This window comes from Ailuropoda melanoleuca, chromosome 14, assembly GCF_002007445.2.
Source record: "Ailuropoda melanoleuca isolate Jingjing chromosome 14, ASM200744v2, whole genome shotgun sequence".
NCBI lineage: Eukaryota > Metazoa > Chordata > Mammalia > Carnivora > Ursidae > Ailuropoda > Ailuropoda melanoleuca.
This window is the reverse complement of record NC_048231.1, coordinates 45314675-45333286: the sequence shown is the minus strand read 5'-3', so window position 1 is coordinate 45333286 and position 18612 is coordinate 45314675. Positions and strand designations below refer to the sequence as shown.

Sequence of the window (18612 nt, the reverse complement as noted above, 5' to 3'; positions counted from 1 at the left end):
GAGGGGCAAGAGAGAGAGAGGAACCTGTAAGCAAGATGGGGAGACAGAGAGAAGAAGGAAGACAGTGAGGAACTCTTCGTTTGCTCATTTACTCATTCATTCACCCATCCAACAGAGAGTGAGACTCAGAGAGAGACAGACAATAGGCCATGGAGGGAGAAGGACGGATAGGGAACCAGAGAGGGGTCTTTCCTGTATCTCCCAGCCCTCCAAGCAGGACCTATGTTGTAACCCTGGTGGGGTCCCCCGCAGGGATTGACAGCCTGTGCCAGGACCTTCAGGATGGGGCCGTGGGTCCCGGCACAACCCTGCACCCAGGAAAGCCTCCGTCCACTCCTGCCAAGCCACCTGCCACGGCCACCCTTCCCAACACAACACAGCCAAGACGCACAGCCTTAGGGGTCATGGACAGGCCGGTGCTGAGGATTTGATTCTGGGGACACAGACACAGGAGGCAGGGATAACCATGCCATTGACCCCACTGGAGATCCAAGGCAGCCACAGGACCTGAGGGAAGCCAGGGAGGGGTCCCACCACCCCCTTCCACGGGAAGGCAAAGGTGGGGGGAGGGTGGTTCTCCATCTGTCAAACGGATGGCACCCCCCCAGGCACGTCGGTGGAGGGAGGCTGCCCTACTGAGTGCATGCCTGCACCAGGAGCTCCTTCAGCACCATGAGGTCCGCCAGCAGCCCTGGGGACCGGAGGCCAAAGCCCTGCCTTCAGGAACTTGTCTGTCCCTCTTCCTGCCCAGCTTCCACCTGGGTGCCTGCATACAGGTGAGCAGAACCAGCATCTGCCAGGTGGGTGGAGGGTGGGCTCAGTCTGCAGCCCCCACTCTCCAGCACCTTGGCCCCATCACACTCCTTTATCACCCATCTGGCCGGGCTCCACACAGGCGTGCCCGAGGCGCCCTGGGCACCGTCGTCATGCCAGCGCAGGCACTCAGTCATGCCGTCATGTGCCTACAGGAGGGATGGCCCCAGGGGTCCACCATCTGGTATTTGCAGGCACGGTGGGTGGGGGCAGTGGCCTTGAGGACCCTGGTACCAAGCCATTCCCATCTCCCTCAGAAGGCTGCTGGCCTCTGGCAGAAGAAGTGTCTGCCGTTGATAGGTTCCCCTTCACAGGGTCCTCCACCCAGCTCTCCCCACCCCACTCCACCGTCCAGCGGTCAGGCCATGCCCCTGGCCGGTCGCATACCTGGGCAACAACAGTTCCTGAAAACTAACAGCCCCCCCTCAGCTCGGCTCAAGAGCCTGTGCTCATCTTGCCATGATGACCTTGGCCGGCCAGCATGCCCTTCGCCCGCCCAGGGGCTGGAGAGTCCCAAACACCCTTGATCCTCCTGTTTCCAGTGTCCATTCAGGCCCTTCCTTCTGCCAAGACCAGCTCGGTATTCAAGGTCACTTCCAAGAGTCTCTTCCGTCTGTCCTCCTGGCAGGTGACCCGAGGATCCCGCTGCCCCCCCGCCACCAATGGTGCCCAGTGTGGCTGGTTCAGCGGTAGCCACCCTCCAGGACATAGCCGTCACCTACACTGAACTCAGAATGACTGTTCACTGTTCATTTACTTCCTATATTTTACTGCAGTGTCTTTTGAGAGCAAAACCATCTGATTGTGAATGAAAAAGTAACTGGTGTGGCTCTAGAAGGCACAGGCTGCCTCCACCCCCAGCCCTTGGCGGAGATGGCGAAGGCCCAGGAAAGCAAGCAAGTATGAGAAATCTCTGACAGAGGCCACCAGAGCAGACCCTGAGAGGGAAGACACCCACCAGGGAGCCCCAGGGCAGGACAGATGCAACATGGGAGCCGCTCAGGGCTCGGCCGGAATGACGCAGCATGGGTAGAGCAGGGGCGCAGAGGCCCTGGGAAAGATGGGCTCCGAGTCAGAAGTTAAGGGCCCCATTTATTGGTTGGCAGTGACATCTACTGTCATATCCAAGAACTGCAGCCACACAAGCCACATGGCCTCCTGTGGGGTGTCCTGAGAAACTGGGGACCCTGGCCCTCTTCTAAGAAAACAAATCACTCGACAAAAAACAAATGTTGGCAAATGGAACTCTGGGAAATTTGAAAGTGGTGTGTGCTTTGACCTGCGCTGTCTCCGTTACATAAGTTCAATTTCCTAAGTTTTGTGTTCAGGCACGTGGTTGGTGATGAGAAGCCCTTGATTATCAAACAGGGTGTAGGGGCGCCTGGGTAGCTCAGTCAGTTAAGCATCTGCCTTCAGCTCAGGTCATGATCCCAGGGTCCTGGGATCGAGCCCCATGTGGGGCTCCCTGCTCAGCGGGGAGCCTGTTTCTCCCTCTCCCTCTGCCTGCCACTCCCTCTGCTTGTGCTCTCTCTCTCTCTGTCAAATAAATAAATAAAATCTTAAAAACAACAACAACAACAGGGTGTACGCTCTGTGATGATTAAAGACACTAAGTTCTCTCCTCCCTAGCCCGCACTAGGATGCTAGTGAAACTGGTCACCAAAGAGTTAACAGGGCAGGTAGTGCAGCTCAACTCCTTGGCCCAAAATCTGCTTATTCTCTGTCACCTTGTTTCTGTAAGATAATATTCATGCTTGACACGTGATAACTAAATCTTAATTTAGTTGTTTTGCAGGAGCTCAAGTTTTCCAAAAGAAGCCAGCGGAACCCAGGACCACTGACTTCCTCTTTGAGCACAACAAAATGAAATTGACCTTCCCACACTCAGCAACTTCCTGGCACTGATCTTGAGTCACATGACTCTTCTCCCCTTTACCCAGACCCTCTCTCACTGGACTTTATTATTTTTTTAAAAGACTTTGTTTTGGTTTTTTTAGATTGTATTTATTTATTTGTGAGAGGGAGAGAAAGAGCACACGCACGAGCAGGGGGAGTGGCAGGCAGAGGAAGATGCAGTCTCCCCGCTGAGCAAGAAGCCCGATGGGTGACTCGAAATCAGGACCCTGGGATCATGACCTGAGCCAAAGGCAGACGCTTAACTGACTTAGCCACCCAGGTATCCCTTGCTGGCCTTTAAAAATCCCTGACTCTATCCCTTCATGTAGGCAGGGGTAGGGGTGTGTGTGTGTGTGTGTTTACTTTATTTTTATTTATTTTATTTTATTTTTAGATTTATTTATTTATTTATTTATTTATTTATTTGAGAGAGAGCATGCATGCACAAGCTGGGAGAAGGGCAGAGGGAGAGAATCTCAAGCAGACTCCCCACTGAGCTTGGAGCCAGGCTGAGGGCTCATATCTCACCACCCTGAGACCATGAGCTGAGCTGAAATCAAGAGTTGGATCTTAACCAACTGAGCCACCCAGGCACCCCTATTCTATTTTTTTAATCTCCTTCAGATAGACTATTTTTCTAATTTTAATTCCGGTACAGTTAACACATAGTATTATATTAGTTTCAGGTGTACAGCACCGTGATTCAACAATTCCACACACTAGTCAGTGTTCATCAGAAATGCGCTCTTCATCCCCACCAGCTGTTTCACCCATCCCCCCACCCACCTCCCTTCTGGTGACCACCAGTTTGTTCTCTATAGTTAAAAGTCTGGGTTTTTTTTCTTTGTTCATTTGTTTTGTTTCTTTTTTTTTTTTAATGCTTCTTTTTTTTTTTAAGATTTTATTTATTCATTCGACAGAGAGAGACAGCCAGCGAGAGAGGGAACACAAGCAGGGGGAGTGGGAGAGGAAGAAGCAGGCTCATAGCGGAGGAGCCTGATGTGGGGCTCGATCCCAAATCGCCGGGATCACGCCCTGAGCCGAAGGCAGACGCTTAACGACTGAGCCACCCAGGTGCCCCATTTGTTTTGTTTCTTAAATTCCATATATGAGTGAGATCATATGGTATTTGTCTTTCTCTGACTGACTTATTTCACTTAGCATAATACTCTATAGCTCCATCCATGTTGTTGCAAATGGCAAGATTTCATTCTTTTTTATGGCTAATATTCCATTATACATACGTATGCACACACACATCTTTATTTGTCCATCGATGGACACTTGGGCTGCTTCCAAAATTTGGTTGTTGTAAATAATGCTGCACTAAACAGACGGTTGCATATATCTTTTTGAATTAATGTTTTCATATTCTTTGGGTAAATACCCAGTAACGGAATTACTTGACCATATGCTGATTCCATTTTTTCTTTCTGGGGAACCTCCATACTGTTTTGCAGAGTGGCTGCCCCAGTTTGCATCCCCACCAACAGTGCACAAGGGTTCCTTTTTCTCCACATCCTCGCCAGCACTAGGGAAGGTTTGAGGCTTGTCTCCTGTATCTTCGTATGGCAGCCTTCACACTCGACATCTCAGTGATGGGCTCTGCAGTGCGTTGGACACATGAACTTGAGTTCGGTCACACTAGCATGAAATAGAAAGGCGCACAAGCAGGAAGAAAGGAAAAGAGGAGCAGGGCTTTGGCGGGCACATGTTCAACAACTCTGAGAGATGAGGAGACCTAAAGAAGGGCTGTGGGGAGCGGTCCCGGTCTCCAGGCCCACAGGGCAGACAGGGGGCTACAAAAAGGAGTGCAAACGGTCGAGGTGGCAGGACTTTGGCCTGGCACGGCCCCCAGAACTCACATCTCAGGGAAGCCAACGACAGCTGGGTGAGGTCAGGGGCCTTTGCTGCTGTACCAACGTAAGCCTCAATTGGGGCGGAGGGTTCAAAGACGCTTATCCATCCATATCCCAAATACCATTCTTAGGTGTGAGGACCCTTCACAAACGACAAGGAAAGATCACAGGAGATGAAATGCAAATGGCTCCTAACACTTGAAAAGTACCCAGTTTTATTCTAAAAATGCAAATCCCCAGGAAAACTAGTGTGAGAATCTGCTCTGTCGCCATCAACCTGCCAGTCAAGGTTCTTAGCACAGAGCACATGCGTGCATGTCACATCAAGAACTCAAGTGCGTCCTCCCCCCGCACTCCTATGTCGAGCCCCTAACCCCCAATACCTCTAAATGTGGCTGATTAGGACATACAGTTAAAGAGACGCTAAGTTAAAGCGAGGACATTAGGGTGGGCCCTACTCCTAATCCAATCTGACTGCTGTCCTAATAAGGGAGATGAGGACCCACAGAGAGACATAGAGGTGTCTCACATGCACAGGGAAAAGACCACAGGAGCACACAGGGAGAAGGTGGCCGTCTGCCAGCCCAGGAGAGAGGCCTCAGGAGAAACCAACCTTGCCAACACCTTGGTCTCGGACTTCAGACTCCAGAACTGTGAGAAAGTAAGTTTGTTGTTTAAGCCCCCTTCTGCTCCATCCCCGTCTGGGCTGTTTTGGTATGGCGCCCCAGGCACACTAACAAAAAGCAATCCACAAGTGTTAGGACAACCTCCACAGATGGCAATGTGGTGATATCTAGCAAAAAAGGGCATGTGAGTGCAGAATCAGACCTTTAAATGCAGAGGACAAACTGATGGGTGCCAGAGGGAAAGAGGGGTGGGGGGTGGGCAAAATGGGCGAAGGGGAGTGGGAGGTACACGCTTCCAATTACAGAATGAAAAAGTCACGGGGATGGAAGGTACAGCATAGGGAATACAGTCCATGACACTGTCATAGCTTCCTGTGATGACAGATGGTGACAGATGGTGGCTACATTTGTGAACATTGCGTAATGTGCAGAGTTGTTGAGTCACAACGCTGCACGCCTGAAACTGGTATAACACTGTGTGTCCACTAAAAACAAAACAAAACAAAACCACCAAATTTAACAAATAAATATTTTTTAAAAATCATTCCATTCCCCCCCAAAAAAAGACACATGACACCTTCACCCGGCAATGCCATCTGTGGGAGTGTCCCACAGCTATGCTCAGCAGTGACACACCGGGGCACTGGTAGGAATAGCCACAGACTACCCGTCCATTAGCAGGAACAGGTGGCCACGTTACAGCCCACAGGTTTAGTGGTGGCTTTGCACTGTATAAAGCAGGCACGCGCCGCTGTGCCAGGCTCGGGGAGGCTCCGTGAGTTCATACAGCAAGGTGCTCAGAGCAGGCCCTGGCACATCAGAAACATACTGTACAACTCAGCTGCCCCAATGAATAAAAAAAAAAAAATTAAAATGTTCTCAGGGCACCTGGGTGGCTCAGTCCATTAAGCGTCCGACTGTTGATTTCGGCTCAAGTCATGATCTCGGGGTCATGGGATCAAGCCCCACATCGGGCTCCATGCTCAGCTCAGAGTTTGCTTGTCCCTCTTCCTCCACTCCTCCCCTCGCTCGCTTATTCCCCCCCTCACCCCATCTCTAAAATAAATAAAATCTTTTCTTAAAATGTTCTCTAATGAGATGGCCACGTGTTAAAATATTTCTCAACAGGGGCGCCTGGGTAGCGCAGTCGTTGAGCGTCTGCCTTCGGCTCAGGGCGTGATCCCGGCGTTCCGGGATCGAGTCCCACATCGGGCTCCTCTGCTGGGAGCCTGCTTCTTCCTCTCCCACTCCCCTGCTGTGTTCCCTCTCTTGCTGGCTGTCTCTCTGTCACATAAATAAATAAAATCTTTAAAAAAAAAAATATTTCTCAACAACTTATCTCCCAGACACCAGTGTCTCCCTCCCATCACCCCCTGTCTGCTATTTTTTATTCAAATCCAGGATTCCACAAGATAATGGCAGTGATCCCTCTGATGGGCAGTCAGGCCCGCAAACTTGTTCTGGAAACCTGTTTGTGACTTCGCTGTGAGAAGCCCTCCAGACAGGATTCATCGAATTGAATATCCAATGAAACTGTCCAGGTCCAGTCCCAGTCGGCTTGAAACCCATTTGGGGGTGGCCCCATCAAAGCATTTGCAGCTCATCATGAAATAAGTCTCCACGCTAACAACCACACGGGTGTCTCGGTTTGGGGGCTTAATGCCGATGCGAGACTGTTGTGTGATTTTAAGCAGCTGGACTGTCTGGATTCCAGATTCGTGTGTGTCTTGTCTTCCGCGTGTAACTGGAAGTAAGACCCAGACACCAGCACAATGTGGCCGGAGACCAATGGCGCTGGGCCGCTTATTGCTGGTTGTAAGGCTGTAGCCCTTTACTTTTCCCAAACCTGTCCAGCTGCTAACTATTTTCCCTCCAAAGCCATGTCCGTCGGAGCACATTCTCAAACAGCTCATACTTACTTGGAGAGACATGTCTCATTTTATGGAGTGCAACTGAATGAACTGGGTAAGCATGGTGCGGGTGCCTTATGACAGACACTTCCTGCAGAAGGCGACCTAAGTACAAAGAATGTTTCCATTGTAATTGCTGGTAAAGATTCAAGATTTAGGATGACGAGGGTAAGCCTGGGCGACTCAATCAGCTGGGCGTCCAACTCTTGATTTCCATTCAGGTCCTGATCTCAGGGTCATGGGTTGGAGCCCTGAGTGGGCTCTGCACTGGATGGGGGAGGGGAGTCTGCTTGCCTCTCCCTCTGCCCCTCCACCACCCCACCCCCACCCCCGTGATTGTGCGTGTGTGCGTGCTCACGTTCTCTCTCTCTAAAATAAATAAATTAAAGGGAAAAAAAAGATTTCAGATGATGATGATGTTCCATCCTTTCCTGGCAGCTCTTGAAGAAAGAGCACAGAGACGGACTCAGCCTGCTCACCCCGCTGACGGAGCTGCAGGAAAGACCGACAACCTGAAGAAACAGGAAGGACAAGCTGGTCTGGGTGCGTATTATCAAATGTGCAAGGACACGGGAACACAGCCCGATGACAATGATCTGCACTCCTTTTAAAAAAAGATTGTATTTTTGGGGCGCCTGGGTGGCACAGCGGTTAAGCGTCTGCCTTCGGCTCAGGGCGTGATCCCGGCGTTATGGGATCGAGCCCCACAACAGGCTCCTCTGCTGTGAGCCTGCTTCTTTCTCTCCCACTCCCCCTGCTTGTGTTCCCTCTCTCACTGGCTGTCTCTATCTCTGTCAAATAAATAAATAAAATCTTTAAAAAAAAAAAAGATTGTATTTTTAAGTGATCTCTACACCCAACGTGGGGCTTGAACTTACAACCCTGAGATTAGGAGTTGCATGTTCTACCAACAGAGCCAGCCAGGCGCCCCAATAATCTATACTTTGAACCCAAAGAGGCAGAGTGGTGAAATGTATGTTTTAGGAATCAGCCCAGATGTGAGTTTTTCCTCAAGCAAACTCACCAAAGCCATATAATGGGGCAGGTCTATTTAATCATCTTCTAGACAGTACAGCTATCTGCACTAATGTAAAAATAAGTGAATGGATGGATGGATGGATGGATGGATGGATAGATAGATGATAGAGATAGATAGATAGATAGATAGATAGATAGATAGATAGATAGATAGATAGATGATAGATAGATAGATAATAGACAGAGATGTTTCTCAAAGGTTAGGAAAACAGGCCAAATGGGCAAAANATGGATGGATGGATGGATAGATAGATGATAGAGATAGATAGATAGATAGATAGATAGATAGATAGATAGATAGATGATAGATAGATAGATAATAGACAGAGATGTTTCTCAAAGGTTAGGAAAACAGGCCAAATGGGCAAAAGAGCAAGTGACTTTGCTCACACCCAGGGCTGCCAGAGCCTGGAACTAGCAGAAACCAGGCGCCTAAAGAGCCCAGGGTGGGGACTGGAGCCTGGCTGAGGGGCACCTTTCAGCCAAAGTGAAGTTGTCATGCTTTAGATCATGCCCTAGAGCAGGGGATCAGGACACAGGGGGCTGAATGGGACCAGGGCCAGGACCCCACCCTCCCTTCACCACTGGCAAGGCTTGGGGGCTCCTGCTATGGGCTAGAGGTTTGTCTTCCCTTGTCCTCCAAAGTCCTATGAAATCCTAACCCCCAAGGAGATGGTATCAATCCCTGGGGAATGGGATAGTACCCTTATAAAGAGACTCCAGAGAACTCTCTAGCCCCTTCCACCACCTGAGGACCTGGAGAGAAGACAGTCATTTAGGAACCAGGAAGCAGGCTTTCATCAGACCCTGAATCTACTGGCACCTTGATCTTGTGCTTCCTGACCTCCAGAAGTGTGAGAAATAAATGTTGATCCCTTAAGCCACCCAGTCTCTGGTATTTTTGTTTTGAGGGTTTTTTTTTTTTCAAGATTTTATTTATTTATTTATTTGAGACAGAGACAGTGAGTGAGAGAAAGAGAAAGAGAGCAAGCACAAGCAGGGAGAGGGGCAGAGAGAGAGAGAGAAGCAGGATCCCCGCTGAGCCTGACACGGGGCTCGATCCCAGAATGCTGATATCATGACCTGAGCCGAAGGCAAAGCTTAACTGACTGAGCCACCCAGGCGCCCCTCTGGTATTTTTGTTATAGCAACACATGCAGCCTAAGACACTGCCAAGGTTCACAGGCAAGAGGCATGGGGTAGTGGCTACGTTCTGATGTGACTGCCTTCCCTCTGTGTAAGGGAGGCTGTCAGGCACAGATGGAAGGGAGCCCAAACGTTCTGGCCTCCTAGAGGGAGGGGGGAGTCTCTGTGATAATCTGGGTTTTCTCTGCCTATGGAGTTCCATGATGCCCAGTGACCAATTCTTAATATTATTGTTATTATTATTATTATTACTATTATTATTATTTATTATTATTAAGGAGGCTCCCATCCAGCATGTAGCCCAATGCAGGGTTTGAACTCATGACCCCTGAGATCAAGACCTAAGCCAAGGGGCTCCTGGGTGGCTCAGTCATTAAGCATCTGCCTTCGGCTCAGGGCGTGATCCTGGCGTTCTGGGATCGAGCCCCACATCAGGCTCCTCTGCTGGGAGCTGGCTTCTTCCTCTTCCACTCCCCCTGCTTGTCTCTCTCTCACTGGCTGTTTCTCTCACTGGCTGTCTCTGTGTCAAATAAATAAATAAAATCTTTAGGAAAAAAAAAAAGACCTGTGCCGAGATCAAGAGTGGGATGCCTAACCAAATGAACCACCCAGACACCCCACCAATCCTTTATATTAAATTCTCTCCATTAAAGTCTCTGGTATGGGCTCTGTCACACAGATAAATCCGGCTGATACACATGGTGGCTTGTGCACAATCTATAACCCCACCGTTTGCTCTTACACTGAAATTGCACTGGAAGACAGGAGTGCTTGTTAAGTCTTCTATGTTTCCCAGACTTCAAAAACCATTACCATAGCCCTTGAAACATTATCTATATCCTTTAGTAGTTTGCCATTCTAATGGATTACTTAACATTTTATTGCCCTGGTAACAATGTTGTACATTGACTTGTTATCTGTGAGGTTACTTTGAACTGTGATGAGGGTCACTGGGACACACTTTTATTACATACATATAATATGACAGTGCGATAAAACCGATCATTCTTGGTTTCTTATCCAAGTGTCTGAGTCTTCATTATATTTTTTTAAGATTTTATTTAGGGGCGCCTGGGTGGCACAGCGGTTGGGCGTCTGCCTTCGGCTCAGGGCGTGATCCCGACGTTATGGGATCGAGCCCCACGTCAGGCTCCTTTGCTACGAGCCTGCTTCTTCCTCTCCCACTTCCCCTGCTTGTGTTCCCTCTCTTACTGGCTGTCTCTCTCTCTCTGTCAAATAAATAAAATCTTAAAAAAAAAAAAAAGATTTTATTTATTTACTTAGAGTGAGAAAGAGAGAGCAAGCGTGCAAGTGGGAGGAGGAACAGAGGGAGAGGGACAAGCAGACTCCGTGCTGAGTATGAGCTGGACACAGGACTTCATCTCAGACCCTGAAATCATGATCTGGGCTGAAGTCAAGAGTCAGAGGCTTAACCGACTGAGTTGCCCAGGCACCCCAAGTCTTCATTATATTTAAAAGACCAAAANCCCTGAAATCATGATCTGGGCTGAAGTCAAGAGTCAGAGGCTTAACCGACTGAGTTGCCCAGGCACCCCAAGCCTTCATTATATTTAAAAGACCAAAAGGGGCGCCTCGGTGGCACAGCGGTTAAGCGTCTGCCTTTGGCTCAGGGCGTGATCCCAGCGTTATGGGATCGAGCCCCACATCAGGCTTCTCCGCTATGAGCCTGCTTCTTCCTCTCCCACTCCCCTTGCTTGTGTTCCCTCTCTCGCTGGCTGTCTCTATCTCTGTCAAATAAATAAATAAAAAGAAAAAAAAAAGAAAAAAAAAAGACCAATGACATTTGCTGATTTGAAGTTGATTTGTTTTTCTTCATGCTATTGAATTTTCAGAGCTCTTTATATGTGGTGGATTTTAGTCTTCTATTGATTACATCTGCTACACCTGAGAAGCAGCACTGCCAAGGGCATCAGCTATCCTACCTGTACAGAGCTCCTCCAGGAGTCGGAAACAAGAGACTGAGGCAAGATAGAAAGGCTGAAAAAGGACAAGTAAGAAACTAAGAATGAATCTTTATTGCTAATCTCCTGGCCTCCAACCATCAGCCCCCCTTCCAGGCTCTTCAGGGGATCCTGGAAATACGAAGCAGCATATACGGATAGACTTCTGGGGGGGGATTTGGGACTTTTTTGTTGACCGCCTGCTCCAGGATGTTCAAGATGGGACCACGGGTCTCCTGCAACAGATCAGAACCCAGGAAAGCCTCCACTCGCTCACGCCATGCTGCCAGTCTCTGCCGTCCCTCAAACAGGTCATAGCCAACAGCCACAGGCTGCAGAGACAAGGAGGGGAGAGTTACAGTGATGCTGAGGCCCGCCATGCCAGAACCAGTAACACACGTGTCAGGGCCGTTCCCCAACCCCCATGGGAGGCCCAGGCAAGTGTGGCCAGCCTCAGGACCCGAGAGCACCAGCACGAAACACATACCCGGGAGGGAAGCAGAAGGGCAGGGCGAAAGCGCCAGTTTGGACAGCAACTTGCTCTGTGATTCTGGGTAAATTCCCAGCTTTCCCTAGGCCTGCCTCAGTGTTTCTGTCTACAGAGGAGGGGATGGGGGGTTGCTGCCCAGAGAGGCCGACTGGGGGCCCAGCTCACACCTGCAGCAGCTCCTCCAGCGCCATGAGGTCGGCCAGTGACACCTGCTGGCCGGCGAGGAAGGCCCGGTCCCCCAGGAACTTGTCCTCCAGCTGCTGCAGCGCCCGGTCCATGGAGGTCCTGTTACGCTGCACCTTCTCCTCAGGCACAGGGACCCCAATGAGCGGTGCCATCACCTGATGTGCAAAGGGTGGGCTCAGGCTGCGGCCCCCGCCTCCTCCCAGGGCCCGCACCGCCAACAGCCCCGGACGGCTCTGCTCACCCGGGTCCACAAGGGCACGCCAAAGGTGCCACGGATGCAGTCCGCATGCCAGCCCAGATACTCGTGCACGCGAGCCCGGGCCTGGAGGTCCGATGGGTACCAGTGGTCCGCCGTCTGGTACTTAGAGCTCAGGTAAATCAGGATGGCAGAGCTAGAGATAAGGGCAGGAGCAGTGGCCGTGAGGACCCTGGTTCGTGGCCTTTCTCCTCAGTGGCTCCCAACCCTCAGTGGGGCTCTGGGGCTTCTCTGTACTTGACGGCCTGTCCTCCCATCCGCCGCTCCCTGGGTGCTGCCTCCTCCCTCTCCCCTGACTGTACCCTCCCAAGTCTCCTTCCTTTGCTGTCTCAAGGATGGACACTTAGCCAGACCGTCCACTTTGCCCTTTAAGAGGCTTATCTCCGTGACACCACAGCCGCTGCCCTGGGAGGCACAGATGTGCTGTCTCGTCTGCGTGTGAGGAAGCTAAGGGTCAGAGTAATTAACCGACTTGTCCGAGGCCACTCAGCTCAGAAAAGGTTCTCTGGGCCTCTGGAATCTTGCATCGAGTCCCCTGTATGTCCAAGTGTATGGGTTGGGGACCTGGCAGGTCGAGGGGGGAAGCATGTCCTCAGATCTGTCATGGGTCCTCTCTGACAGGTCCTCCGGCCATCAGTCCTGTAGCTGCCTGACCTCTTGTCCTCCACCTGCCTGGTGGCTGGCCCTCACCGGGAGTTGTCTCCTCAGGCCCTGGCAGACTCCGGAGAGTAGCCTAAGGAGTCAGGAGAGGCCCTTCCAGCTTCCATGTGTTGAATCTGGTCTCTGTCCAGCAGGACAAATGCCCCCATGTCCTCTTTAATGCCCCTCAGTCCAGGGGTGGGGAGGCCCCGGGGTCCAGAAGGGGAGGCTGAAGACAAGAGAGGTATAGCACTATGTGGCATCAGCCCCTGGAGAATCCCGGTCACCCCCAACCCCCACTGTCAGGTCTCACCACAACCCTCCCTCTGCCCTCACCTGCCACATGGGGTCTAAGAGGGCACACAGCAGGACAGCCAGAGGCCAGGTGGGCTGGGGGCTTAGGGAAAGAGAGCACCTTTCAGTCAAGATGAAGTCACCATCCTTGAGGACGGGCACCTTCCGCAGTCTATTAATCTGGAAGAACTCCTTGCTCAGGAGCTGCCCTGTGGAGGAAGAAGTCAAAAAAGGCCTTCACAGCAAGAAACACAGCCGCTGTGCCCTCCTTCTCCCTTCCGCAGCCAGAACCCCAAGTCCAGCCTGGGCAAAGGAATAGCTGGGGCTGTGGGGAGAGCTGTGTGGGGCCACAGCTGGGCCTTGGGACCACAAACGGGGATGGCCTCCCTGCCCTACCGCCTCCCAGGGTGGCTGAAGCGTTTCGGGAGCGCAGCAAGGTGCTCCGGGTGGGTGAAAGGGAGTTATTCGGCCAGGCCTGGGGTGAGCGGGAGGAAAGGAGGCAAAGAGGCAAGGCTCAGCAATTCCCACCTCTAAGCTCTCACGTGGTGGCCAGCTCCCCAGGGTCTTTAGGGCTTTAGGACTCTAAATACAGGCTTTTAAGGCAGGAAAATCTAGCTCAGTATTTACTCCCCATCCCACAGAGTAGAAGTAACATTATCCTCCTTCTCAGAGGGGAAAGCTAAGGTTCAGAGAGGGCCTTCGACCTGTCCAAGGCCATACAGCAGAGGGCAATCTCTGCAAAGGCAAAAGAAATGTAGATTAAAATTAAATTTCCTTACAATTCGCAGCCCTTTGATAAATACCTGAGACAGGCAGAATGTGACTTTCCTCAAAGAACTCACCACTGCCTTAATGTCATGCTTTGCTAGAGGCCCAAAGCAACCTCAGCTTGACGAGAGCCAGACCTCCAGGATCCTGCTAGTCTTTAAATCCCTTTGCAGGGGCGTCTGGGTGGCTCAGTGGGTTAGGCGTCTGCCTTCAGCTCAGGTCATGATCCCAGGGGCCTGGGATCCCTCGATCCCATGAGCCCCACGTTGGGCTCCCTACTCAACAGGGAGTCCCCTTCTCTCTGTGTCCCTCCCCCCACTAATGCTCTCTCCCGCTCTTGCTCTCTCTCTTTCTCTCTTCCTCTCAAATAAATAAATAAATATTTTTTAAAAAAATAAAGAATTTTTAGGGGCGCCTGGGTGGCACAGCGGTTAAGCGTTTGCCTTCGGCTCAGGGCGTGATCCCAGCGTTATGGGATCGAGCCCCACGTCAGGCTCCTCTGCTATGAGCCTGCTTCTTCCTCTCCCACTCCCCCTGCTTGTGTTCCCTCTCTCGCTGGCTGTCTCTATCTCTGTCAAATAAATAAATAAAATCTTTTTAAAAAATAAAGAATTTTTAAATCCCTTTAGGGACTCCCTTTATCTCTACTCATCCCCCAATTCCAAAATATATAATCAGTTGCGCCTTACAACCACAGTGCAGTTCTTTCTCCCTATAGTCCCTATGATTTAATAAAAGCACCTTTTTAAAAAAATGTTTTAAGATTAGTTATTCTAGAGGGAGAGGGAGAGAGAGTCTCAGACGCCACACCGTACTCCGAGCCCGCGGATCTCGATCTCAGGAGCCTGAGTTCATGACCTGAGCCAAAGTCAGGTGTCACCCCCAGCTGGGTTTTAATTCAATCGGGTACTGGTTTCAGCTGGCTCCAGGCTCCATGAGGTTTCATGGCCAGAAGTGGCTCAACCAGAGATGTGAAGGGGATCACCTTGGACCAGTGAGGAGGAAACCTCAGATGGGAGTCTTAAGATTGGCAGCCATGCTAGCCACTCAGGTGGCTGTCCATGCCCAAGAAAGACAACTTTGAATAAGAATAGAAATGAAGAGAGAGCATCAAGCTTCTAGATCTTATTACCATTCTGGCCAGGGTACTACCTTCCAGCCAAAACGCCAGCTTTTTTCCTCCCCTTAGAGTAGCCATGGGCTAGAGGACTGCAGCCTGAGCAATTGCCATGGAAGTGTTCCAACAAGACCATGCTCCTTGAAGAGCCCCAGGAATGACAGTAAAAGAAGAGGAGGAAGTAAGTACTCAGCAAGTCTACACAGAGGCTCAAAGTCCAAATGAGAAGACTCAGGCCCCATGATCAGGGTCCAAAATGAAGGGATATGGTCTGGGAGTGAATAGTCAAGAAATAATTCTTGAGATGTTTTTGGTGCAAAAAGGTGTTTTTATTAAAGCACGGGACAGGACCCGTGAGCAGAGCGTCACTGAGATTTAGGGAGTGATTGGTTATATCCTTTTAAGTTGGGAGAGGGTAGAGACAAAGTTTCCAAAAGGATTTTCATATGTTAAAGTCTATAGACGTACAGGATTCTGAAGGTCTGGCTATCGTCAAGCTAATGTTGCTTTTACCTCTAGCACAGGACTAACATTAAGACATAGATCAATGGAACAGAACAGAGACTCCAGAAATGGGCCCTCAGGGGCTCCTGGGTGGTCTGCCTTCGGCCCAGGGTATGATCCCAGAGTCCTGGGATTGAGCCCCACATCGGGCTCCTCTGCTGGGAGCCTGCTTCTTCCTCTCCCACTCCCCCTGCCTGTGTTCCCTCTCTCGCTGGCTGTTTCTCTCTCTGTCAAATAAATAAATAAAATATTTTAAAAAAAAAAAGAAAAGAAAAGAAATGGACCCTCAACTCTATGATCAACTAATCTTTGACAAATTAGGAAAAAATATCCAATGGGGAAAAGACAGTCTCTTCAATAAATGATGCTGGGAAAATTGGACAGCTACGTACAGAAGAATGAAACTGGACCATTCTCTTATACCATACACAAAGATAACCTCAAAATGGATGAAAGAGCTCAATGTGAGACAGGAATCCATCAAAATCCTAAAGGAGAACATAGGCTGTAACCTCTTTGACATCAGCCACAGCAACTTCTTTCATGACACGTCCCCAAAGGCAAGGGAAACAAAAGCAAAAATGAATGTTGGGGACTTCATTAAGATAAAAAGCTTCTGCACAGCTAAGGAAACAGTCAACAAAACTAAGAGGCAGCCCACAGAACAGGAGAAGATATTTGCAAATGACATTACAGATAAAGGACTGGTATCCAAGATCTATAAAGAACTTCTCAAACTCAACACCCAAAAAAACCAAATAATCCAGTCAAAAATGGGCAGAATGGGGCACCTGGGTGGCTCTGTTGTTAAGCGTCTGCCTTGGGCTCAGGGCCTGATTCCGGCATTCTGGGATCAAGCCCCACATCGGGCTCCTCCGCTGGGAGCCTGCTTCTTCCTCTCCCACTCCCCCTGCTTGTGTTCCCTCTCTCGCTGGCTGGCTCTCTCTGTCAAATAAATAAATAAAATCCTAAAAAAAAAAAAAATGGGCAGAAGACATGAACAGACACTTCTCCAAAGAAGACTTACAGCTAACAGACACATGGAAAAATGTTCAACACCATCAGCCATTACAGAAATTCAAATCAAAACCACAATGAGATACCACCTTACACCAGCAAGAATGGCAAAAATTAACAACGCAGGAAACAATAAATGTTGGAGAGGATGTGGAGAAAGGGGAATACTCTTCACTGTCGGTGGGAATGCAAGTTGGTCCAGCCACTTTGGAAAACAGTGTGGAGGTCCCTCAGAAAGTTAAAAATAGAGCTACACTATGATCCAGCAATTGCACTACTGGGTATTTACCCCAAAGATACAGTTGTAGTGAAAAGAAGGGCCATATGCACCCCAATGTTCATAGCAGCATTGTCCACAATAGCTAAACTGTGGAAGGAGCCAAGATGCCCTTCAACAGATGACTGGATAAAGAAGATGCAGTTCAGGGGCGCCTGGGTGGCACAGCGGTTAAGCGTCTGCCTTCGGCTCAGGGCGGCAGACACTCAACCGCTGTGCCACCCAGGAGCCCCAAAATAAATAAAATCTTTAAAAAAAGAAGATGTGGTTCATATATACAATGGAATATTACTCAGCAGAAAGGACGAATACCTACCATTTGCATCGACGTGGATGGAACTGGAGGGGATTATGCTAAGTGAAATAAGTAAAGCAGAGAAAGAAATTACCATATGGTTTCACTCGTATGTGGAATATAAGAAACGGTGCAGAGGATCATAAAGGAAGGGAGGGAAAACTGAAGGGGAAGAAATCAGAGAGGGAGACAAACCATGAGAGACTCTTAACTATGGAAAAGAAACAGAAGGTTCCTGGAGGGGAGGGTGGAGGGGGTCCCTGGGTGATGGGCATGAAGGGGGACACCTGATGTGATGAGCACTGGGTGTTAAATGCAACTGATGAATGACTGAACTCCACATCTGAAACTAATGATATACTGTATGGCGGCTAACTGAACATAAAAAAAAAAAGTTTAAAGAACTCATCTGTGGGGATGTCTAGGGAGCACCCGACTCTTGGATTCGGCTCAGGTCCTGATCTCAGGGTCAGGGACGGAGCCCCATGAGGGTTCTATGCTGAGTGTGGAGTCTGCCTGAGGCTCTCTCTCCCTCTCCCCCTCCCACCTATACACTCTCTCTCTAAAATAAATAAATACATCTTTAAAGAAGAAAAAAAGAAAAAGACAGTGAGTTCTTTGAGACCTGTCATATTCTGCCGGCCCCAAGCGCTTGTCAATGGGCTACAGGTTGTATGGAAACCTAATTTTTATCTATATTTCTTTTGCCTTCGTTCTCATCCTGGGGCTAAGAGGGCGACGGAAATTGTTTGGAAGAAGAGGGAGCTGCGGGGGCCAGGAGCCTGAGGCTCAGGCGGGGGCTGTGGACACCTGCAGAGCCGGCCCCACCCCACCTTTGAACACCTCCGTGGTGCACAGCTTGAAGGGGATGTCGTTCTTCTTGGCGAATATGTAGACGGCGCGGCAAGGCTGGGACAGCAGGTCCAGGTAGAGCTCCAGGCGCATCGTGGCGGCAGCGGGAACGGGACGGACAGCGGGTTCAGGACAGCAGCTGTGGCAGGACTAGGGCCCTCCGAGATATAGAATCTTGCGCTCCGCCCCCGTGGGGCCTCCACCAGTGCGCATTAGCTCACTGCCCAGATAGTTGCCTATCCCAGCCCGCCCTCCCCGGGCTCCAGCGGGGACCCTGCCCGGGCGCTAGACTTTGTCCTTCCCGGCGGGGCTCGCCCGGCGCCGATCCCAGGCTTTGATCAGGAGATTCGTGCACACAGAGGTAATATTTGGGGGCTGGGTGGCCTGCCTGCCCGCCCACATATCCCACCAGTTCCCGGTGCATTGCGTGGAGGGCGCGCTGGTGGGAAGGGACAGACCGCAAGGAAGGCGGCGCACGGTGGGAGGGGGGCGGGACTGCTGAGACAGAGAGCGCGGGGAGGAGGGGGCGCACCGCGGAGAGATCTGGGAGGAAAGATCTTCAGGGGTGACTGAGGGGGAGGGGGCGCAGCCTAGGGAGAGGGGCGCTCGGAGAGGGAGATCAGGGAGGAAGGGTCTCAAGATGGGGATCCCAGCGGAGATGGGGCGCG

General features: G+C 50.5%; 1 protein-coding gene and 1 pseudogene across 1 annotated transcript; one reads left to right on the top strand and one right to left on the bottom strand.

Moving 5' to 3' along the window:
• The first annotated feature begins 6762 nt into the window (after positions 1–6762).
• LOC109490535 lies at positions 6763–7314 on the top strand (annotated as a pseudogene).
• Positions 7315–11261: 3947 nt separating this feature from the next.
• GSTT2B (glutathione S-transferase theta 2B) lies at positions 11262–18249 on the bottom strand. Its single transcript, XM_002925051.4, has 5 exons — positions 17926–18249; positions 13236–13323; positions 12167–12317; positions 11907–12080; positions 11262–11581 (listed from the first exon to the last, which is right to left on the bottom strand). Exons 1-5 carry the CDS (start codon positions 18035–18037, stop codon positions 11372–11374), a joined length of 735 nt encoding a protein of 244 aa, XP_002925097.1. The 5' UTR covers positions 18038–18249; the 3' UTR covers positions 11262–11371.
• Between the last annotated feature and the right edge of the window lie 363 nt (positions 18250–18612).

Bases quoted from the DNA above. Each gene is read 5' to 3' on its own strand.
- GSTT2B (XM_002925051.4), bottom strand. From the start codon at position 18,037: ATGCGCCTGGAGCTCTACCTGGACCTGCTGTCCCAGCCTTGCCGCGCC. The intron at 12,318-13,235 runs GTGCTCTCTTTC...CCTTATCTCTAG, and splicing joins GACTTCATCTTGACTGAAAG to CTCTGCCATCCTGATTTACC. The intron at 11,582-11,906 runs GTGTGAGCTGGG...TTGTCTCTGCAG, and splicing joins CGCTGGAGGAGCTGCTGCAG to CCTGTGGCTGTTGGCTATGA.